This window comes from Urocitellus parryii, chromosome 4, assembly GCF_045843805.1.
Source record: "Urocitellus parryii isolate mUroPar1 chromosome 4, mUroPar1.hap1, whole genome shotgun sequence".
Lineage (NCBI taxonomy): Eukaryota > Metazoa > Chordata > Mammalia > Rodentia > Sciuridae > Urocitellus > Urocitellus parryii.
In genome coordinates, this window is record NC_135534.1 from 59,940,515 (window position 1) to 59,965,655 (window position 25,141).

A 25,141-nucleotide genomic window follows, 5' to 3' on the forward strand; every position below is an offset into this window, starting at 1 on the left:
ATTATGATTCTTTTAAGTAAAATGACATCAGTGTTAGGATAAAGGGCGTTTTCTTAAAAAGTGGTCTTCTCTGCTGCTTTGAAGAGACCTTGCTGCGACCCAGGAGTCCAGGGATTTGGAGCTCACTGTCAAACTTAGAGGGTTTGAAGATGCTCTAAAACGGAGCAAAAGTTGGGACTTTGCATTTCCATTCCAGACAGGGTTGCAGGAAAGATGTCATAATCAGAGCTGTCATTTATCTTATTCTGAAATCACTCTGAAAAAAGGAGTAGACAACTGTGGGCACCAGGAGAAAAAAAATTAACATGTGTGTGTGTGTGAAGGAGTGGGGCCTCTTCATGATCCAGCTATCCAGATATATCCCAACAGAACGTGGAGCCAAATGCCTGTGGGCTGTTCTTGGTATGGGGGCTAGTAGGACTAGAAGGACTCTTCATTGTAGAATGGCCTCTATCCATATAATCCATACCATCATAAGTTCTTGGCTGTGCCTGTGGCAGAAACCTCTGAAGAAACTAACTAGAATGGATTCAGATCAATCTTTTAATATAGAACACCCTGAGCACTCGCTGGCGGATCTGCCGAGTCTTCACCCCATAGACGAGAGGATTGAGGGCAGGTGGCACAAGGAGGTACAGGGTGGCCAGAAGAACATGGACATGATGGGGTACATGGTGGCCAAAGCAGTAAGTGAGGAAGGAGAATATTCCAGGGACATAGAAGAGCAAGATGACACAAACATGAGCCCCACATGTGCTAAAGGCCTTGAGTCGAGCCTCACTCCCTGGTACCTTGAGCACTGCCTGGAGGATGAGGACATAGGAGTCACCAATGGCCAGGACATCTAGCCCAATCACCAGAAGTGCCACTGCCAGCCCATAGGCTCTGTTCACTGTGGTTTCTGAACAGGCAAGTTTTACCACAGCCATATGTTCACAATAGGCATGGCCTATGACTGTGGTCTGGCAGAAGATAAGGCTCTGTAGCAGGATGGGGAAGGGGATGAGGAGGATCAATCCACGCACCAGCACTGCCACCCAAAATGCGCCCTATGGTCCCTGGATGCAGGATGGTGGAATGGTGCAGAGGATGGTAAATGGCCACATAGTGATCCAGAGCCATGGCCACCAGTACACCTGACTCCATGGAGGAGAAAGCATGAATGAAGAACATCTGGGTCAGGCAGACAATGTACCCAATCTCATGAGCATGGACCAGGAGCACAGCAAGGGCTTTGGGTGCAGTGGAGGAGGCCAGGACAAGGTCAATGGCAGCTAGCATGGCCAAGAAGAGGTACATGGGTTGGTGCAAGGATTGCTCAGCCCAGATGATGAAGATAATGGTAACATTGCCCACTAGAGCAAGGAAGTAAAGGACACTCAAGGGGAAAGCTATCCAGTGCTGACTCTCCTCTAGACCTGGAATACCTGCCAGGAAAAAGGAAGGCCGGGGTAGCCTCCAGCTAGAATTGCTAAGGGCCATCATAAAGGGCTTAAAGAGGGAAAAGGGAAAAGAAACAAAAGTCATTTTTGTTTTCACTCCTGATATGTTACCACATAGTCCAGCTCTGGCTGCCCTCTGTACCAGAAGAATGAAGCACCTTGAGCTGCAACACAAGGGAATACAGTTAGAGACAAGGAAAAAAATCTCCTTTCCTGGAGATACGCTTCTTATGAGTGAGACTTGCACATGTCTGAATTAGGATAAATCTAGTTTTACTCAGAGATAAGAATAAACACATGCTGCCTTTGGGAGAGATGCTTACACTTTACCATTCATTTATTTGTATTTCAGAATTGTGCATTTGAAAAAACTCTCTCATTAATTCTCTGGATGTTAATAACTCCAACTTTTACTTTTGAAACTAGTCTCCTTCAGTTTCCACAACATTGTACTCTTCAGTTGTTCCTCCTCTGACCCCAGGCCCACCATCTTCTCCACCTCATTAGAGATTGATTCCAAGGTTCCATCCCCTCTTTCTTTCACAATATTATACATTATCTCTGAATTGAGTTCACCAATTCACATGCTTTTAACATTTAAATACTTTTATATCTTCCAAACTTATGATTTTAAGTCAAATATCTTTCTGAAACAAATGATATTTTTGTGTTTGCCTTACTACAGACTATGCAGTAAACATATCCAAGACTGGACAAAGTTGCCTATCCTTCCCAAATTTTCCCTAAGTCTTGTCAATATGTTTGTGAGTTATACCACTATCTACTTTCCCAAGTTCATCCAGAAATTTTGAAACTCTCCTTACTCATTTTTTCCTTCATCTCTTTTGCCCCTTCACCAATTCCTATTGACTTATTTACTTATTTATCTATTTATTTATTTATTTTGCATCTCTTATAGCCTCTCCTTTTTTCCCGACCCCTGAAATGCCAGCTTTAGCTCACACTCCCAACTTCTTTCATCTGGACTTTGTCATTAGGTGTTTCTGCCTTAGCTTTGGGTCTCTCCCCAATCTACTTTTAATCCTGAAGTTAAAGGGTTTTTCCTAAAATGCAGATGTCATCATACCACTCCAATGGTCAAAATTCTTCATGAATTCCCTGTATGAATAGTCATATTTTTAGGACAAGCACTTGAAGTTTTGAAGATGGTCTTTGTGTATTTGTGTCTTACATTCAACATGTTCCCATATGTTCAATGTTTTGTTTTAGACATTCAAAAACTCCTGGGAATGCCACCGGACCACTCTATTTTGTATATTCCCTTTGTATATTCTTTCATTTTCCCCCTTTATCTGAATTGATACTTCTCATCTCCCACCCCTCAGGAAGATTCATTGACTGTATTAAGTTAATGCCTATTATATTAGTAACTCTTAATAGGATCATCCTTTGTTCATTCACAATTTCTGATTTATCACTATTATAAAATCCCTTTCAATATCTCAATTGTTTGTTTCAACAGGAAGGATCATAGTTCATTAAACTTGGTAATTACATGTTAGCATGGTAGAATATTCACAATGTGGTAAAATAAACACAAGCATCGGGGACTAAAGGATTCAGGTGCAAGCTGTGTCCATTTCATATTCTAGGAATGAATTGTTGGCAGTCTACTTAAACTCTCAAAGGCTTTATCTTAGGATAAATAAGATCAATTCACAGATTTATAATAAATATTAATGAAATACTACATGTAAATTCGTGATACATAATTCTATAAATGATAGTTATTAACAGTAATAATAAGCAATGACTTAGTATGAGATCACAGATTTCTCTTTCTGTGTTTCAGATTGTTGTTGTGTCTCTCACCATGATGCTATATTAACTCAGTCTCTGTCACCCTCCTTGTAAATATCAAGTGCCAAATAACTAGGGTTCTACTTAACCACTTTTTAACCCCTCAAGCACCAACACAAAAATCTGAATCTGTACGTTTGTGTCTACATGTTGGTTTTAAAAGACAGATGGCACTCTGAAATAATGTTTTTCTGTGTTGAGAGTTTACACATGTAAATGTAAATATAGTCATGAAGGCCTCAGTTTTTGTGGACTGAGCACCCATAGATCATTCCGTGTGCCTTTTCCTAAATCAATAATGATTAAATACTGCCACAAAACTCTAAGAATATCAGCAATAAAAAAAATGAACTGCCTGGCGGGTATGTATCTCCCTGTCTTTGTTTTTTCATCCAGAATCACCCTAGAAAAACAGTGACATTACTATTGAGATCTCCAGGGGAATCTCATAATTATAAAAAATTCACCATTCAGTACATAACATTTCACCCAGTGAGACAGTTGATTGCTTTCTTAGCTACCCTCTTCTGCCACCAGATTAAGGCCATTTCCCGTCTTTTAGCTGAGAAGTGAAAGAGCAGCTACACATATTGCTGGGTGCCCTGGCCTTAACACAGGCAGCATCCAAGGAGCACTGAGGCTGAAGCCCACCTGTGGGTACAGGAGAGATGAGAGAAGCTTGTGCTGAGTGTAACCTGCCTCCTCTTTGTCCTGGGTGACTCCTGAGCCACAGTAAAAGCCTAGAACTGCTTGTTAAATATTAGCTGTTAAAGTAACAAGAATTGTCTCTGTGCTCCTTAGAGGAAAAGCAGAAGGGACTTTCTTCCCAGGAACCTGAAGGTGAAGATGCCCTTAACTCTCTGACCAGGAAGCAAAGCAATAAATGAGCAAAACACTGATGTTGCTCAGCTCCTACTTGTTTTTGTAAACCCAGTGCAAGCAGCCTCTCTTCCATGAGGCTGTCCTCCAGTGCTGTGAGGCAGAAGGATGTGGCTCCTGCACTTTCCGATCACAGTCGCCTCACTGCTTTGTCAGTGCACTGATTACTCCACACTGTAAAACCAGTCAGTGTCAGTCCTTGAGGAGTCGGGACCATGCCTTCCTTACTGGAGCAGCCCCAGCACAAACTTCAGAAGGGTCTAGAATCTAGTTGGTACTAAGGAATGTTGGCAAAATAAACACCCACATGACTAAATTAAAGCATAAATGAATAAGAACATGAGTGTCTTAAAGGAACTGAGAATTGTGGGAACCTGAAAAGTCAGAGGCTCAACTTAAGGCATAAGGATGATGTACCAGACAGTGGAGTGCCTCTTGAGCAGGGAGGGGGCTAAGCCTCAGTGTTCTTCATCCTGCTTTGTTACAGAACTGGCCTTGCTGAACCTCTCTGACCTGAGAGGAGAGAGTGGAATCCCAGATGTGTGTCAGATATGAGGGAGGGAATTCCTATGATCAGGAGGGATCACTACTGTCACTAAGCAGAAAGTCTCTTCTTTGATGTGACCTGACCCTTCTCCTTGATTCTCTTCTTAACACTGGCCTGGACTCTATGATAGTGAGAAAGAGGGAGAGACAAGAGCACACATAGCTATTGGAGGAGGTCACAGAAGCAGTGTCCATGATACTGGCCTAATAAGAAAGAGGTAGAGCTCCAGAGAATAGACCTGAGACACACAGATAATTGATTCATTATGCCTGACAGCAATGATCCCTGGTCTCTTGAAAATGCACAGTTTAGTCTTAAGTCAGCCTTGAGAGAGACTCAGCAACACAGAGAGAACTGAGAAAAAGACAAAATGCCTGAACTCAGAAATCTTCCACTACAGCCTTCCCTGCTCAGCTCCAGGGATTCCTAGACTCCCATGAAGTCCTTCTGCACTAGCTAGGAACTACTAATGATGATTGGGTATTTTGTTCAGAAGGCTTCACTGCAGTCTCTGACACTCAAGGGAAACCCAAAGACACCATTCAAGGTCTGTGCAGTTAAAGTTTCCCAAAGTTAGAAATCATGAGTTCTAGACCTGGCAAGACTAGCACTGATTGTGTTCTCCTGCACTATATGTGCTGGTGAGAATGCCGACCCAAGACCACGCTGAATGCCCCATGACTGCCTCAGGCTGACCCCAAATGTTTGATGACATCTATAGGCATCTGTCAACCCACAGGTTGGCTTGCAGCAATGTGTCCTCCTCTGATCTCTCTTTTTGTGCTTGACTCTCCCTGTCAGTGCCCAGGTCAGACCTGGGAAAACAACTATTCTGTCTCTGGAGGAAATAAAACTGAGAGATGCTAAACCAGAGGCACTGGGAGACTCTCAGCACCACACTAACCAGGCCAAGAAATGACCCCATCACAAGGGCTCTGAGAACAACAAAAGTTCTCAACAGTCTGCCCCTCAAATAATAAGCCCCAAGTCTGACCTCATTTTCCCCACCTGAAATCCCATGGACTGGCTCATGGCTGGTTCTTTCACTTTTACCTTGAGAGTCCATTCTTGATGTTTACCCAAGGCAGGGATGGTGACTGTGGACAGGGCACTGGGAAGGTAGGGTGTTATTACCAATCGCAGGTCCCAGAGGGCTCCAGACACACCTGGACAAAACCAAACTGGTGTGAAGATTGGCAGGAGGTGCCTGGAGCTAAAGATACTGCCCTCAGGGATGGGTGGTTAGGCAGAGAGGCAGAGCAGGTAGTGGCACCCACACCTAAATAGGGGCTCACCTCTATCCACTGTTAATTATGACCCCTGCATCATCCTGCACATCCTTAGGGCTGAGCTAGGAAACCTCCTTTCAGTGACCCAGGAAATCCCAAACTGCTCTGGAGTTCAGACTTCTCATTGTCACAGAACTTTCCAGGACCCCAGTAAATTCTTTAATGGATACTGGGTTTCAGTGTACCTGTTCTCCAGGACTTAGGAGTGTTGACTGCTGGAAACTCACAACTGAATTGCTATTTAAAAACTGTTTTTATTTTTTCTAATCATTATACATGACAGTAGAATGCTTTTTGACACATCATACATATATGGAGTATAACTTCTCATTCTTCTGGTTGTACATTATGTAGAATATCACTGGTCCTGTAATCGTATACTCTCATAGGGTAATAATGTTCGATTAATTCTAATATCCTTTCTGCCCCCATACCCTCTCCTCTCCATTCTGTTTAATTCAAAGTACCTCTATTCTTCTCTAGCCCTCCCTCCCATTATGGTGATTCAGCATTCACATATCACAGAAAACATTCAGCCTTTTGGTCTTTGGGATTGGCTTATTTCGCTTAATGTGATATTCTCCAGTTCCATCCATTTACCTGCAAATAACATAATTTTTCTTTTTTTTAAGGCTGAGTAATAGTCTATTGTGCATGTATACCACAGTTTCTTTATACACCATCTGTTAAAGGACACCTAAGTTGGTTCCATAGTTTGGCTATTGTGATTGGAACTGCTACAATGATTGATGTGGCTGTGTCACTATGGTATACTATTTTTAAGTTCTTTGGGTATAAACCTAGGAGTTAAACTGGGACGAATGGTGGTTGCAATCCAAGTTTTCAAAGGAATCTCCATACAGCTTTCCATAGAAATTGCACTAATTTTCAGTCTCACCAGCATGGGATTAACCAGTTTTTCATTCAGTGTTTTATTATTCATTTGTTGATAACCTTAGAAATAACAACTTATCTCATTGACATATTATCGTCTACTTCAATATATGTAAGTTAAAGGAATGTTCAAGATTGTGTAAAATTATTTTCCTAAAGTGATGTATTTATCCCTGTGTAAGATATTTATAGAAGTTAGTAAAAATTAATCATAAAAAATGATCACATATTAACCATTTAAATTTTTTTTAAAGAATGCAGCTTTTACATGTTAGATGAGGTATGTTTTGTAAGTCTAGTATAATTTTTCATTTAAAGTTCTCTTAGATATATCCTCCATGTTCCTGGGTGATATGCCTTCCCATTGTAAACAGTTTATGTAACTCTCAGTCACCTCCAGGGAGACTATAAGTTGATTACTTTTCTTACTTCACTTGAATATAAATGCAGAAATCTCCCGTTTCATCTTGAAAATGTCTGTGTATCTACAGGGACACAAGAGCCCATGGGAACCCAAAGACCAATGCTTTGTCTTTCTGGTCACAGGAGAATGGCTTTATCCAGATAACATTTTCATAAATGGATCCAGAGGCCAAAGCCATAAGCATAGGATTTAGCAAGAAACCGAGGAGCCACACCTTACCTGAAAAGCACTGGATGGTCAAAAGTGCTGTGTAGAGAAGACATTCTCTGTTAAGTATTTTTTGGGAACAGTATATTGGAAAAAAAAAGCATGAGTGACACTTTGAGTTTGTTTTTTGACTTTCTTCATTATTTATTTCAGAGAATGTTATTGTACTCTCTAAAGATCACTGATATTAGAGAAACATGAGCATGTGAGGATTTGGTCAGCTTAGCTCATTCTCTATCACTGATAGGGAGGATGATGGCACAGAAGGTTTCCTTCTTTGATTATTGAGGCATAATGCAAGCATCTGAATTTGTGCCAACTGTCAGAAGGGAAAAGTAAGGAAGCCTTGTCCTTGACCTTAATGAGTTTTGATCCTTCTTGGAGAGATGGCTAAGTTATGAAACTAGTCAGAGAGACAAAACCATGAAAAAAGAATTTATAGTATTCTCAGAGAATCCATGGGAGGAAGACAGCTTTCAAATCAAAATGCCAGAATCATACTGTAAGAACAGAAGGCCATGGGGAGACCGCCAATTTGATATCTGAAGCTGAGCAGAGCTGTGGCTGAGTCTCTATGAACTGAGACAGATGGCTTGGATTGAGGTTAACCTAAATTAGAAGTTAGGTCATTTCTGAAGTCCTATTCCTGAAAAGCAGTATCAGCTTTACCTAGGAATTAGTTAGAAAGCCATATCATCCTACATCTACAGAAATGGGCTGTGCCCAGAAATGTGTGTTTTTAACAAGTTCTTTGGTGATTCTCATGCATACTCTCCTTTGGTAACCAATGGTCTAGATGAAAAGAAAATTTTGAAGAGATGCCCACAGTATATATTGAGAAAAAAATAAGAGCTTCAAAGTTTGTGAAATATTTTGCATCTTACATCCTAGGTGCCCATAACAACATACCCTCCAGATCCAACTATAAGCAAAGGTGTTCTCCCTGGTTCTGTGGGGAGCACAGAAGAACTTTAGAACTACTTCACCAGTCAGTTCCTGGCTAGTTAAGGAGATTTATAGAGAAAAGGGCTCCAGTTTGTGGAGCATCATGTCTAGGGTATGGTTAGGTATTCCTTCAGTTTCTCTTTGTCTGATAAACTTCATTTCGTTAATTTCCTCCTTCCAAAGTTTTTTTTTATACTTACCAAATTCACACTCAAAAAAGCTATTACACAAGTGTCTTTAGTATTTATTTTTTTCACCTTTAACTTGCTTGGAGTTTTTGTGGGGGGAGGGTACTTGGGATTGAATGTAAGTAAAATATTAATAGACACAAAGACAAGATGCAGAGGCAGGAAAGATGGCTCAGGATGCTTCATCTATTCTGGGTCTCTTATTTTTCCAGATAAATTTCATTTCACTTTATGGCTGAGTAATATTCCATTGTGTACATTCAACACATTTTCTTTATCCATTCATCTGTTGGAGTGCATCTAGGTTGGTTTTATACTTTAGCTATTGTAAATTGAGCTGCTATAAGCATTCATCACATCAATAGATTTATAGACAACCATCTCAATAGATGCAGAAAAAAAAATTAAGAAAATATAGTACCCACTCATGTACAAAACACTAGAAAAACTAGGGATAGTAAGAACAGACCTCTACATTGTAAAGGCTGTTAATGCTAGACCCAAGGTCAGCATCATTCTAAATGGAGAAAAATTGAAAACATTGCCTCTAAAAACTGGAACAAGACAAGAATGCCCTATTTCACCTCTTCTATTCAACCTCAACCTTGAAACTAGTCAGAGCAATTAGACATGAAAAAGAATTGAAGGGGTATGAATGTGAAAAGAAGAACTCAAACTATCATTATTTGCCAATGACACGATTCTATATTTAGAAGACCCAAAAAACTCCATCATAAAACTTCTACAACTGATAAATTCAGAAAAGTAGCAGTGTATAAAATTAACATCCATAAGTCAAATGCTTTCCTATACATCAGTGATCAATCAGCTGAAAGAGAAATTAGGCAAAGATCTTAGAAGATGAAAAGATCTCCCATGCTCTTGGATAGGCAGAATTAATATTGTCTAAATGGCCACACTACCCAAAGTACTATAACTTTAGTCATATACATATGACTTAATGCAATTCCTATTAAAATACCAATAATGTTCTTCACAGAAATAGAAAAAGCACTCATGAAATTCATTTGGAAAATTAAGAGACCCAGAATAGATGAAGCAATCCTTAGTGAGAAAAATGAAGTAGGAAGCATCACAATACCAGTCATTAAATCATACTACAGAGCTATAGTAACAAAAATGCCATGGTATTGGCACCAAATCAGAAATGTAGATAGGTGGTGCAGAATAGAAGACACAGAGAAAAACCCATATAAATAATTATCTTGTACTAGACAGAGATCACATTCTTAATAATCACATGAAAAGTGGCCTCTTAAAAATTAGGTGTACATAATTGTGGGGTTCATTTTGACATAATCACACATGCATAGATTATAATTTGTTCCATTTAAGTCTCCAGTACCTCTTCACACTCTTTCCTTCTCCTTCCCCATCTCCACTTCTTATTCCCATAGTCTCCCCCCGACACAAATTTATTGTTTTTATAATTTAATACTTGTAAATAAAGGTGGAATTCACCACGGTACATTCACACATGGAAACAGAATAATTTGGTCAACTTAATTCCACAGTTCCTCCCATTTTCCACCCCTTTCTGTGGTGAGCTGTTTCTGTGAACTGTGGCCACCATTACAAGATGGCGCTGATTTTCCCTGTAGTCTGTGACAAACAACTCCTTATCAGAATGAGTTGGCATGCTGTGACTTGGCACCCTATGAGAAAAGTCCACGTGGCAGTTGTGCATTGGGGCTTTATCTGCTTTATTAAGGCTGGGGCACACGGGAGTAGTGTTCGAGAGAGAAACAAGCTAAAAGACATGTCTAAACAAAGGCCTGAATAAACTGCTGAAGGAAGAATCCTGTGTCATGTTTCCTTTGCTGGCGAGGGGTCAGGACACCTTTCCTTATCTACACCACTGAATTTCCCTTCCATTTTCTTGCGTCTTCCTTGCCCACATCCTCTCCTTATTTTCTCGGCCTTACACATATGAGAGAAAATATTCAAACCTTGACTTTCTGAGTTTGGCTTATTTCTCTTAGTGTGATGTTCTCCAGTTTCTTCTATTTACTGGCAAGATGCAAGTCACCAGATGAATGAATAAAAAAATGTGGCATATCAACACAATGGAGTTTTACTCAGTTATAAAGAAGAATGAAATTACCGTGAAGTGTCCTTCTTCTGGCTTTTCTGATGGAAAGAGATATTGTAACATCTTTTTTTTTCTTATAGCATGTAGTAGTTTCTGAAGTAATTTTAAAATTTGTTTCCTTTCTTAATGTCTTAAATATCCCTTCAGAATATACATATATCTTGTCTTGTTCATGTCCCTATACTCAGCAAATAGAATGTGTGGCGCTTATCAGGTATTGAATATGTATTGGTCAAAGAAATAGCTGGTCCCCAAATTTGGCCTGCAGGGCTACTACTGTGCTGTGGACACTTTGCAATTTTGATCAATATTTCCTTGATCACTCTCTAGTGAAATATTTCCTTAGATTTCTGTCAGATGCACATAGAAGAGTGGCTAATTCCTGGCAATGTTAAAATAGCTGACAAATCATGCTGGGGCTCAGCAGTAGAGCACTTGCCTTGCATGTGTGAGGAGGCACTGGGTTTGATCCTCAGCACCCTATAAAAATAAATAAATAAAATAAATGTGCATTAAAAAGTTACTGACAAATCCTTCATTTTAACATTCTCTATGTGTTCCATTGTTCAAAGGATGAGATTTTCTATATCTGTTCCTTACTGAATGATAGGTTATGAAGAATTCCATATATCTTATGTCTTCATATTTTGATGTAGAGAATTGTGAACATCTGTTGAAGGCAAGATTTAACTTAAGACATAAAAATTAGGATGCAATTATTTCTTTAACTCCTAACTTAAACAATTAATGCTTCTTATAATGCTATTATTTTTTATTATTCATTGATAAAAGTAATTAAAATGTACATTTTTTCCTGGATTTAAAGGTAGTTCATTGTGAGCCTGTTTAACATACAGAAAGCTAGTAAGAAAGTCTTTTGCCATTTTAAACAATTAGTTTTCGGCCTTCATGTGACAGACGAGGGTCCTGAAGGTGAGTGATACTTCTGGGTTCCTCTTAGCCACAGAAGTCACCTATGGTTGTTCAAGCACCACAATGCAGAACATGAAATTCACCATCTCACATCTCAGGTTTTCTCTTATTTGAGTCATTCCTTGAATGTGTATGTACTTATTTTTATTTCTCTTAATTTTGATGAACTGTTTTGCTCTTGAACTTGCCATTCTCCTTACTCATCCTCCCACATATCTGGGAAAACATGTGTGCACTACTGTGTCTGAATTTGTACCCCATTTTTTTCCTGTCTTTTTATGTAGGATAAAATATTCTTTAATAATCATAGGTCCCAGATTCTTTTATAATTTTTTCTAAATACCATATGATTTTCTCAATGATTGCCAATTGTTCTATGTGTCTTTATACTTACCAAGTTCTCTAACCAAGTTCCAGGAAGAAAAAAGTTGCTTTAGGAAACCTGTGCCTCATTGGTAATTGACTCTAGAATATTTAAGTGTCCTTTCTAGGGTGATTTCTGATACTGTAACATATGAGAATGTTCTAACAGAGTCCTGTCCACATATCACAAGTGGAGTCACTGTGAATCCTGCATGTGAACTTCAAGCACAGACAGTGGTGCAAAGACATTAAGGAGAAGGCTCTCTATGGTAATACCAGAAAAACTCATTACTCCATAGGTCCTTAAGTTTTACAGGAGCTTTATTCCTCTGAGGATTCTGCCAACAGAATAGGAGCTTTGCTTGAAAAAGAGGAGGGGGAGAAAAAGTTATTGGTCTGTTTGGAGTGAAGTGAAAGAGAGTATGGACTCTAACTACTGACTATACTGACATTTAAACTATCATGGTCTTTTCACAATTGCATTATGAAGATGGGATAATAATAATAATATTTATAATAGCAAGTTATTATCAAAGCCACTGATATCCACAGTTATATTTTTTTAAAAATAAATGTTTAAAAATGTAAGTTTAGTATTAACTGGGATTTATTTCTCTACTATAATATTTATTTTCTTGAGTTCTTATATTTTAGACAAAATAGAATCATAAATATTAAGGAATCATTGAAAGGTCACAAAGCTGTTGGATTTTTTTCCTTTTTCTGTGTGTGTGTTTTGGAAGAAGTTATTGGATTTAAAGAGTAAGGAGTCAGGAACTTATTTCAGAACTAGTACTTACCTTTATTTTAAAATCCTGTCTCCAAGTTATAGGTCTCAGCCCAATTTTCCATCAACTGATTATCAAGTCATCCTACATTAGGAAAGCAGAGAGGCAGTTGCCCTTGTTACCACCCTTTCTTCAATAATCTCTGGATTCCTTGCTTGATTTCCTGGGTTCTCACCCCATAAACTATGGGGTTTAGGGCTGCAGGGATGACATGGTGAAGGACATTGAGCAAAACTGGCACATCAGGAGAGACATTTCTCTTGGCCACATGTGTGAGGACAAAGACCAGAAGAATGGTGCTGAAGAAGAGTATGAGGATGAAGTGGGAACCACAAGTGCTGAGGGCTTTGGCTACAGCACCCTCAGCCTTGAGTTTTAACACAGCTTGAAGTATGAGGATGTAAGAGAGGAAAATGAGGATAAGGTCAGATCCCAGCAGAGTCCAGCCTACAGCAAACTGGTAAAGGTGATTGAGGGTGACATCATCACAAGAGAGCCTGGAGACAGACATATTGGCACAGATACAGTTCTCAATGACATTTCTCCCACAGTAATAGAGTCGTGCTGAGAGAATGGGGATGGGCAGAGGTATAAAGACATTCCTGGCCACCATAAAAATGACAGCCTTGACTACAAATTGGTCAGTGATGATGGATGGGTATTTCATCAATATCTAGTAAAATATATCTTATAAAAAGGAACTGAGAGCTCAAGATTCAGATTGGTAGGCAACCACGCTGTAGTGTTCTAATCCTAATCCCACTTTACACAGAAGGTTGGATACAGTTAATTTCCAGAACCCCTTTAGGCCTTGCAAATAATTCCAGGAAAATGTGCTTGCCCATCAATTTTATAAAGAAGGATATATACTTCACCCATGTTGTAACTAATCATTTTTAAAATGGAATCTTTTAAAAAAGGAATAGTTTGCAGTGGAGTCAGGGTGACAAGAAAGTTGTAATCATACTGTAGACCCCAAACTGTGTAATATTGACACATTGATAGAGGCATATCTTTTTCAAGAGATTCAAATAGTACATTTGTCCAGTTATGTATTTCTTTTTCCCCAAATGCCATTGCAATCCTGTCAGCTGGCTCATCTCATATTATTCTCATTTGGAAGACTTTTAGTGATACTGGCTGCTCTATGTGGAGGGAGGATGGACATTCCTTCCCTGGTCTCCCCATTTCACCTCTGCTTCCCCAAACAAGTCTGACAGATGTGGCTCTCCAGCCTGATACATAGAAAATATTTAGAAAATCTCCCAAGTCTTTTTCTCTTGCTAATAATAGAGTATATTAGCAATGCATTTGGCAATTCCAAAATCATTTTTAAACAAATTGTTTCATTTGTGACTCACAATGCTCTGAAGTAGGTAGGGTAAGTTGACTAGTTTAACCGTCTGTCTTTCACTGTGCAAGTTCAGATTCAGTGATATTATGCCTTTTCTATGGTTTAACTGATAGGATTCAAATGTGTAAGAAATAGAAGTGCAAGTCAAATGGAAGGACTGGAAATTCAGCCATATTTGTGGAGAAGCCTAGGGGAAGAAATATGTGGGTTTTTTTTTTTTTGGTCCCTTAATTATTTTTAGCCTAGCATGGCATTTCTGAGGGTTATATAAGAAATATAAGATTCTTTTGTCTCTCATTCATTTACTTCTCCTTTCTCTGAACATTCCTGCATGTTCTTCACTCTTAAGTCATCTAAAAAGCTCTGAATGACTTACTCAGCCCTAGAAGCAAAGCACTTGTTTTTTGGCCTCCCCTCCTCTTTTAATCTTGGTTTGCAATCTGGATTGGTAGGCAACCATGCTGTACTATTCTAATCCTAATCCCACTTTACATAGAAGGTTACATACAATTAATTTCCAGAACCCCTTTAGGCCTTGCCAATAATTCCATGAAAATATGCTTGCCCATCAATATTATAAAAAATGAAATATACTTTACCCGTGATGTTACTAATCATTTGCGAGAGGCCAAACTGGTGATGAGGACTAAGATCTTGTGTTTTCTGTTTCCAACCAGGGACAGGATGAGGAAGCCAGGGAAGCTGAAAGTCTAAAATCAAATCAAAGTCTTTGAAGCCCAAGCCCTTCCCCAGGCTGCATGACAGGCCCACAGCATGGCACCAGGGAAGCCTTGTTTTAAGAAGTGGATATGTTGTTGGAGGGATCACCTAGTTGGATAAAACTCAGGCATGCAAGACATCTCTACACATGTAGTTCCAGATTCTATTGAGTGCAGATAGTGATTGGTGGCTCCTTGCTTTTCTGGGTACAATTTTTTGATTTTGGCAGCAAGAGCTTTTACCAATTGATTGGGTTGTGCTGAAATTTGCTCAACTACTACTTACTACCGCCACCCAGCTCTGATCTTTTCTCCCTGCCTCTGAAGTTACATAGATCAAATGTAATTTCTAGCCAATGATCAAAGATTTTTCAAGGCAGATTTTTGTCTTATAACCCCTAAATTTCTATATTTGTAGCTGAAATCTCCAAATTTTCTTTACTGGGTTCCAGACAATGCACTTCCTAGTTCTTCTATCTGCTATTAATCTCCTTAGGACAAACTCCAGCTTTTATATATTGGTGCTACAAAGTGCCCAGAGGAGGAGAAGCAGAGAAGGTCCCAGAGCACAGACCCCCACTGCCGCAGTCTGGCTGGGCACAATACAGGAGCCACTTGTCAAAAGAAATGAACTTTATTTTTAGAACATACCTGCCAAACCACACAGCTCTTCTGGAAAACCTTCAGAACCCAACTGCCACCACCGGCTTCCCACAAGCCTCTCAACCTCCCCCACTCCTCCTGCTCTTGTGGCCAATTGGCTGGGTCACATGAGCAGAGCCAAGAAAGTCCCCCAATGAGCAGCTCCGTGGTTTGAAAGTGTGGGGAAACAACCAAATGAGCATCACCGCAGAGGAGCCAATCAGTTGGCAGCTAGAAGTTTGCTGGGGACGCTGTAAACCAATCATCACCTGGCAGCTGGAAGTTTGCTGGCAGCTGGAAGTTTGCTGGGACCCCTTTGGCTGTGGCTCTCAACATCTCCCCCTCTCTGTTTAAACAACAAGCATGTGGCTTAGGGACTGTGCCTATCTTAGGTTGTCCAATACTACGTATGGTCCTTACCCGTCATCAGATGAGCTGACCTCAAGGCGTCAGCCTCCTGTCTTAGGTTGGTACCATTGCAATTGGATCTTACCCGTCATTGACTACCGGTCCAGCATACATCCATACTTGTATATAGGCCTTTGCACTGGTGTGGGGGGGTGAGGTTCTTTGCCTCACCTCTGTTGGCCCCCAAATTTTAGCTGAATGACCATGACAAGCAGAAGGGAGGAAGATACACCAAGCCAATTGACGGCTCCTTTTGGAAAAATTGTACCACTGATGACACCATCAGCAAAAATACCCCAACACTACCACAAGTTGCTGCACCAACAGATAGTTCACAATGCATACAAGTGAGTCCACAATGCATACAAGTGATACATAGTCCAGGCAAGTTCTCCAAGCAGTTCAGTAATGGCTCTTGCAGAAGCTGTAGATTGGTTTTATCTTTGTCTTCACTGGCACTGGGATGAAGATAGGAATTCTGGCAATAATGGCTAAAGAAAAAATTATGTAACATTCCAGAAGGCACTAAAAGAAAACATTTTTCTTAACAGAATTATTAAATATAATGAAAAGGAAAGGTGAAAGTAAACAAACAAATCTGTTAACCTCCTTTTTTGTTCACATATTAAAACAATCCTCAACAGCTGTTTACCCAATTTAAATTAAACCATTTAAATCACGTGAATAAAAAAAAAATTTGGATCCATTTTTTCATGAGCGCTCATCATATATGATATATGGACATACGTACATACAAACATACAACACAAAACACAAGTGTGCACACATAATATAATACATACAACACATAATATAATAGTAAAAGCCTTATAACTTTTTACAGGTGAAATCTCCATTGCAATGCTTAAAAACTCTATAGTCAAATAATAGAATTGATCAGCAAAACATTAACCTAGGTCTGTATGAGCTCAAAAGACAAATAGAACTTCATGATATGGGAAAGGGTAATAATAAAATAGATATTGAAAAGAGCATCCTGGATCTGTCACAGATGTAAGAATAGCCAAACTGGAGTTTTGGATATCAGTTGTTATGGATTTGAGCCAAATCATCTTCTTTTTGGTCTGTAGAAATTGCTTTAGTTAATCTTTCTGGAAACCAAATCGGCTGCTGTTCTCCCTGTGGAAACACACAAGGAGACCCTTGACTCCAGAAAATTACTGGGTCAGGACCTTTCCATTGTCCTGTTAGAATATCCTTCCAAAGTACTTTGGACTTATGTACATTTTTTGGACACATATGCCTTTCCGCAGCACTAAGCCCTGATGAATCTAAATTTTAACAGTTTAAAGAGTGTTATTTTAAGTTTTTCTTTGGGGGATATATCCCTTCCCAATTCCCTCTTTTTGCTTTAATAAGTACATTTTAATAGTTTGATGAGCTCTTTCAACTATGCCTTGTCCCTGTGGATTGTATGGGATTCCTGTTATATGAGTAATGCCAAATGATGAGCAAAATTGTTTAAAAGTGGTAGAAATATAACCAGGGGCATTATCTGTTTTTAACTGTTTTGGAATGCCCACAGTGGCAAAATTTTGTAAGCAAAGAGCTATAATATCTTTAGTTTTTTCTCCGGCATGAGGGGAGCCCATCAAAAATTCAGAAGAAGTATCAACTGTAACATGCAAATATTTTAATTTTCCAAATTCTGGCAAGTGTGTGACATCCATATGCCAAATATGGTTAGGTATCAATCCTCTAGGATTGACTCCAAGATTAACTTGTAGTAAAAAGGTCACACAATTTTGACATTGTTTTATTAATTGTCTAGCTTGTTCCTTAGTTATTTTAAAACGCTTTTGTAAAGTATTAGCATTGACATGGAACCTTTTATGAAAATTTACAGCTTCTTCTAGTGTAGAGAAAATATGTATGTCATGTGTAGTTTTATCTGCTAAATCATTGCCCAAACTAAGGGCTCCAGGCAATCCTGTATATGCCCTGATATGTCCTATAAAGAATGAATCTTTTCTGTCCCAGATTAGACTTTGTATATTGGAAAACAAAGAGAAAACAGTAGAAGAAGGGGAAATCCTACTAGCATCTTCAAGGGATACTATAGCATTAACTATATACTGACTATTGGAAAATAAATTAAATACAGAATCTTTAAACATCACAAAAGCTTGTAATACTGCATTAAGCTCTACCTTTTGAGCTGATTGTTTGGGTACTACAAATGTAAAAGCTTGATCAGGTGTAACTATTGCTGCTGTACCATTATTTGACTCATCAGTGAATATATTTGGAGCATTTATGATAGGGGTTTTTCTTGTCATTTTTGGAAAAATTACAGGATGCAATGACCAAAAAGACAATAAAGGATTAGATGGTAAGTGGTTATCAAATGAAACATTAGATTTGCACATGATTATTGCCCAAGTATTTAACTCATTAGCTAATTCATCAATCTGATTTATATGGAATAATAATTTTATTGGGAGAAATTCCAAACACTCCCTTTGCTGCTTTTATTCCTTTGAGTATTAATTGTCCTACAGCCTCAGGATACCTAGTAAGAATAGTGTTAGGAGAATAAGATAAATGTATCCATAATAATGGACCTTCTTGCCAAAATACTCCTGTAGGAATATTTTTTGTTGGTAGTACAATAAATAATAAAGGCAAACTTATATCAATTCTATCCAAATGCATATTTTTCATATATGTTTCAGTGATTTTTAATGCCTTTCTTGCTTCAGGCTTTAACATTCGGGGTGAATTTGGATCCGATGGACCTTTTAGGATATCAAATAAAGGTCCCAACTCTCCTGTTGGTATACCTAGATAAGGCCTTATCCAATTTATGTCTCCTAATGACTTTTGAAAGTCATTAAGTGATTTGAGTTGATTTACTCGAATTTGAATTTTTGGTGGACAGACCATGGTTGAGGATAATAGAACTCCTAAATAATTAATTGGAAAATTTAATTGTACTTTATCTATTGCTATCACTAGATTATAATTTTTAATAAGTTTGTAAGTGTGGCATAACATTCTAGCAATGTGTTTTTATCTTTGTGTGCTAATAATACATCATCCATATAGTGAAATATTTGTATTTCAGGATTCTGATTTCTAAATGGTTGGATTACTTTGTTAACATAAATTTGATACATAGTTGGGCTGTTAGCCATCCCTTGAGGGAGTGCTTTCCATTCGTATCTCTGATCAGGACCTTCATGATTCAGTGCAGGGATAGTAAATGCAAAACGTGGAATATCCTCAGAATGAATTGAAATTGAAAAAAAAAACAATCTTTAATATCTATAACTAAAACATACCAGGTTTTTGGCAAAGCAGATAATTGGGGAATCCCTGATTGAGCAGGTCCCATAATAACCATCTCATTATTAATGGCTCTTAAATCTTTCAATAATCTCCATTTACCAGATTTCTTTTTGATGACAAAAATGGGAGTATTGTGGGGAGATACAGAAAGTTGTATATGTCCTTCCACTAATTGTGGTTTGACCAGGTCATGGGCTGCTTGTATCTTTTCTTTAGTCAGGAGCCACTGAGGAACCCATACTGGTCTTTCTGATTTCCAAGTAATTTTTATTGTCTCAGTGGCCCCTTCTGAAAATCCAACCCATGTCTGTGCAATACCTTGTTCTTGTTTTTCTAATCTTTTTTCTTTCCTAAAACCTTGTGTAGCCACAATAGTGGGTGCATTTTGATTGATGTTATTTGTTAATGTCAAACCTAATTGATCTAGGACATCTCATTCCCATAAATTTATGGGAAGATGATCTAATACATATGGTTGTATAGTTCCTTCACATCCTTCAGGATCCTTCCAATCTAATACCATTGCACTTCTATGGGGATTAGTCGCCACTCCTAGGCCTCGAAGCGTTTGAGTGGCTTGTTGTAATGGCCAATGCTTTGGCCCTTCTTGACGAGAGATGATGCTAAGGTCTTCACCTGTATCCAGTAGCCCATTAAATTCATGTCCTTGAGTATTTAGTTTTAGCATGGGGCGAGAATCTAAATTTAAAGAAAGCATAGCCCAATCTACACCTGTGGAGCCTAATCCCTTGGAACCTCTTTCTACAGTACGACTGGAAAATTTATCATGTAGGCTGGGTATTATTAGTAACTGTGCTATTCTATCTCCTGGTGAAATTACTGATAGACCCTTTGGAGAACTTGCTATAATTTTTATTTCACCTTCATAATCGGGATCAATTACCCCAGGACTTATCATAAGTCCTTTTAGAGTAGAAGAATTGAGTCCCAATAATAAGCCTATATGTTCCTTTGGGAAGAGGTCTTTTTACCCCTGTGGGAATGATTTGAACTCCCATCTCTGGAGTTAGTACTGTTCTGGCAGAGGTGCAGATGTCCAATCCTGCGCTTCCTCTGGTTTGTCTAGTGAGGGATTTAATGGACAATATGTCCTGGGCACTACACTGATGGGGTTGCTGGGTTCTTCCAGTGCCCCGTATATTTGTGGTCTTGGGCCCCGAGAACTGGGCCCCCCTGTCCTTTTTTTCATAATGGAGCCCGATGCCTTTATCCATGATATCGTGGATAGACACCTGGTCCTTGTTTGTTTTTTGATAATGGAGTACCCTCTATGGTGGTTTGAGAATGGCATTCATTAGCCCAATACCGCATCGAGGGCAAATACCCAGTATTCTACTCCTTTGATACCTAGTTGTGTTAAACTCTCCTCCTATGGGGCAATTCCTTTTAAAATGTCCTGTTTGTTCACAATTGTAGCATGTTCTTGTCCTGGCATCTAAAACCTGTTTTACTGCAGCTGCCACGACTTGCCCTTGTTCATTAATGTATCTACATAATTTAATATATGTGTTTAAATCTTCATGTTTCCATGGCCTAATGACCTCTCTGCAGCAATGATTTGCTTGGTCATAAGCCAGTTGTTTTATTAACAGCAATGCTTGTTCTGTATTCCCCAAAACTCTGGTAGCTGTTTGAATAAGCCTGTCTACAAATTCAGCGTAAGGTTCATTAGCTCCTTGTATTACCTTAGATAATTGACCTTGTAAACCTCCATGTCCTTGTAAAGTCTTACATGCCCTAACCACATCTACAGCAATTTGTATGTATACACCAGGATCATATGCAATTTGTTGCTGCTGATCCTCATAATGTCCCTTTCTTAACAACATATTTAGATTTCTCTGAGGATAACCAGCTGCTACATTTCGCCTAGCCGACTCCTTGCAAAATTCCTCATTGGCAACCTTCCATAATAGGTATTGTCCTCCATTTAGCACAGATTTACACATATTAGCGCAATCTGCTGGCGTCATGTTCAAGTTGGTAATGGATTCGACCATGTTTACAGTGAAGGGTGCTTGAGGACCATAGGTTGTTACAGCCTCTTTTAGCTGCTTCACTTTTTTGAAATTTAAAGCATGGTGATGACCCACTTGAATCAAACTGTGAAATATGATATATTAAGAATGGTGTAATGTTTTGAACTACCAACAATAAAAAAAAATTAAAAATTAAAAAAAAAATAATGCATGGTGAATTCGCTGCCCTCCTGCCTGCTCAAATACAGGGCATGTTAATATTTGAGATCCTGTCTCAGGATCCCAACTATCAACTGCGGGGGTTGGGGGCCTCCCAGCATATGGAGGTCGTGCTGCTGGTTGGACACTTACGCCCTCTGGTGATAGAAAGGTGTTAGTAGCAGTCTCCTGTAGAGGTGGCACTGTTGGTTGGACATTTACACCCTCTGGTGATAGAAAGGTGTTAGTAGCAGTCTCCTGTTGTAACTTTCCCCCTGATGGCTTTTTCTGCTCTAAACTTTCTTCCTTTGTCTGACTAGCTCGAGAGACCTTCGCTTTTACTTGAATCTTTTCCACTGTCTGACTAACTTGAGAGACCTTCTCTTTTACTTGAATCAATATATCTTCTCCTTCCTCTACCATTGTCTGAACAGTTCAGCTGGAAGTTTGCTGGCAGCTGGAAGTTTGCTGGCAGCTGGAAGTTTGCTGGGGCCCCTTTGGCTATGGCCACCAACACCCTACTTGTGCCTCCTAACACCATGAGGAGATGGTCTGTATTTCTCCCTTTTCAGACTACTTCAGCAGTACTGACTCAGGAAAGAAAAACAGATTGTGTCTTGTCTTCTGGTTAAACTTAGTACAGTATCCTGTACCAAGATTCACTGACAGAAGAGATGAAGCATGGTGTCTGGTTCACAGAAATTGAGGCTCTGGTTGGTTCCAAGAGGTATCTGCAGATGCTTATACTCTAGATGTTCAGGGACACTACCTTTTTTGAACTTCTCAATTCCCCTTCCCTTGGTCCTAAAAGGTCTTCCTAGTTAAGGCAGGTAGATGAAAAAATAAAGTGATTTTCTTTCTTTCTGAATGCTCTCCTGATAATTTAGCCCTATACTGACTATGTACAACAGGTGGTCTCCTGGGTACAAAGTTTACTTACTCTTCTATGTATGTTCATGCTCATTTACATGTGCACATTCAACACCTTTTGCATATTCCAAAAACTCATTCAGAAGTTCTGTTGGATTCTGGCAAATGTTTATTGGATGGGCACAGCCTATTCAATTGAATGAATCAAAGTTAATTCCTAATGGTATTCACCATGGAACTTTAAAAGTGCCATAAAAATTATAGTGTATGCTGCAATTTATTCAGCATGAATCTTTCAACTTAATGAAGCAAATCCAACTTTTTTTCTTTATGCAGTAATCATCTACCCTTGATGCCATCAATCCTACTTTTTCTTCTTTGGCAGTTTACCTTGTCTTCTGAATATCTTCTATATCTCTACTTAATGTTTTGGAATATATGGGATTCAGTTTTAATCATTGAATGTTTTTGTTTTCTATTTCGATTATTTTGATTGATTAATTTCCTTCTTCATTCTATTTGTAGTTGTTTATTTTCTACTTATGTTCATTTCTAGAAAAATTTTATTGTATATCACAGATTTTGGATTTTGCTTAGATACTATATTTAATTTAGTTTTAATTCTGTAAATATTCTTAGTCTTTTCTCTGAATGCATGTAAGTTACTTGAAAACAATTTTACCTTTTTGAGCTCTGTTAGCACAAACCAGAACCAATTTTGGTCTAGAACTAGTTTTGATTCACAAATGAAGAAAGATTCCTTTGAGTATTCCGATTGAAGCCTCATGAATTATGTTTTTATTTCCTTTTCTGGCTGGTAGAATGGCTATTCTTAAGGCCCATTTGAGAGCTGGATACTCTCTTTTTTAATCCTTAGGGTACTGTAGTTTCTCCTCCTACCTCATTTGTTACACTCATCACTTGAGGATCCTTTGCAGATTGTGACCATTCTCTGTGTGCAGCTCTTTCTTCCCTAGAACTCTGCCCTGTTAACTTTAGCTTTATTTTTCTTTATATACTTCCAACTAGACCTCTTCAATTCAGGGACTCCACTGAATTCCACCTGGGGTCCATCTGTCCTCCCTCACGGTAGCCTGGGAACTGGGTCATGTCAGCAAACTGGAGTAACTGCCTCACTTGTTTCCCATATTGCAGGGATCCTTGTTCTCACTTGCATGAGGTCTGGTGTATTAGAACCATTACTTAATATATCTCACTCAGTTTTGATTGCTCTTTTTTCCCCCAGTTATTAATGTGAATTCGGTTCCTTTTACTCCATCTTGGCTAGATGCTGAAGTCTATGGGAATTTTAAACTTTACCTTTTATCACCACTTGTTGTGGCTGATCTAAAAAGATGATCTCACACAGTAGCAAGCCAGTCAGGATGCCATATCTTGTGTGATTTCATTATCTTGAATCTGGAAATGGGTTCATTGAAACTGGATCAGTGAGTGGAATCCCTGCTCTGACACCAGCCATCTGCTCTGTACATATTCTTCCAAGGCAATCTGGTTCCATACCATTGAGCCTCCTCCAGAGAAACATGGACTATAGTTTGGGCATCCAAAGATCCTCCTTCCTTCTGCCTCTGCTGTTTCTGGGGTGAGGTGGGGATCAGGAGCTTACAGTGAACTTCTACCCCATTTCATCCTTATGTCCTTTCCTCTCTGTCTTTTGCCTTTTTGGATCCTCTTTATGCTAGTTGGTTAATTTCTCCCAGTCACATTCTTTCACCTTCTTCTGTTTCTTCAGTTTTCCCACATTTTTTTAATAACAAGGTGTTAGGGAGAATTTGAGTTGATCACCTTGCACCTTGTAACCCTGAGTTACATTCTAGGACCCCAGGGCATCTACTGTAGTTGGAGTGCCCAATATGGCTTCTTTACTTATAGGTCTCGCTCCTGGGTTAGAATGGCTCAAACACAGCAGAATGGCTAGGCACAGGCCTTTCTCTGAGCCTTCATCATATTGCTAACTTGGCCTCCCTCATATCAGAGCTGCCTCAGGGTAGTTGGACAATTTTCTGGCCAAGGGCTCTTCTCTACTTGCTTTCAAACCTGATCCTCAGCCTTCAACCACAAAGCTTTCCAAGTTGCAAGCCCAGCTCTCATCACACCACAACCCCTGTTCTAGGCAGGTGTCTAAAATCATAGTGGTGACTTGATGCCTTCATATCCCCATGTTGCCATATTCTGTCAGGCAAAAATATTCCTGAATCTGACTCAATATTCTTAGCTTATCATAATTTACTCCATTACATCCTGCAGGTAAAATATATGGCTGAACTTGTGGTAATGATTTGTTTTTTTTCTGACTAGTCCCCTTCCTTGTAGCCAAGGATCCAAGGCTAGAATTTGGGCAGGACAGAATTTTGCTTTCATGTCTGCTACTGGACAAGTTGCATAAATTATTAAAATATTATATTTCTAATTTGTTTATTTACTGGAAGAAATAAATGTGAGCATGTTTGTAAAGCCCTTAGAGGTTCTTGTTGGTGGTTCAATGCTGTTGTCTTATTATTATTATTATTATTATTATTATTATTATTACTAAACCCTAAAAATTGGCTTCTCAGTATGTTTTTGGGGAAAATGCTAATGAGCAATAAGTAAATGTTTGCTGCTGCTCAACTTGGAGCCCATTATTAAAAATTGTTTGTGAATCTTAATCTCAAATCAGTGCCCAGTCTTTGGAGCACATGTACATATAATTGCTGGTTTTGTGTTAATTTTATAAAAAATAATTTCCTTTGCTCAGAGCATCTTAAGAAATTGTTGCCTATGAGCCTCTATAGCCTAGGCACA

General features: G+C 39.0%; 1 protein-coding gene and 1 pseudogene across 1 annotated transcript; both read right to left on the reverse strand.

Moving 5' to 3' along the window:
• Window positions 1-530: 530 nt before the first annotated feature.
• LOC144254653 (olfactory receptor 52L1-like) lies at window positions 531-1,527 on the reverse strand (annotated as a pseudogene).
• Window positions 1,528-12,951: 11,424 nt separating this feature from the next.
• On the reverse strand, window positions 12,952-13,500 carry LOC144254434 (olfactory receptor 56A3-like). Its single transcript, XM_077797592.1, has one exon. The coding sequence runs from the start codon at window positions 13,498-13,500 to the stop codon at window positions 12,952-12,954; it is 549 nt and encodes a 182-aa protein (XP_077653718.1).
• Window positions 13,501-25,141: the final 11,641 nt, after the last annotated feature.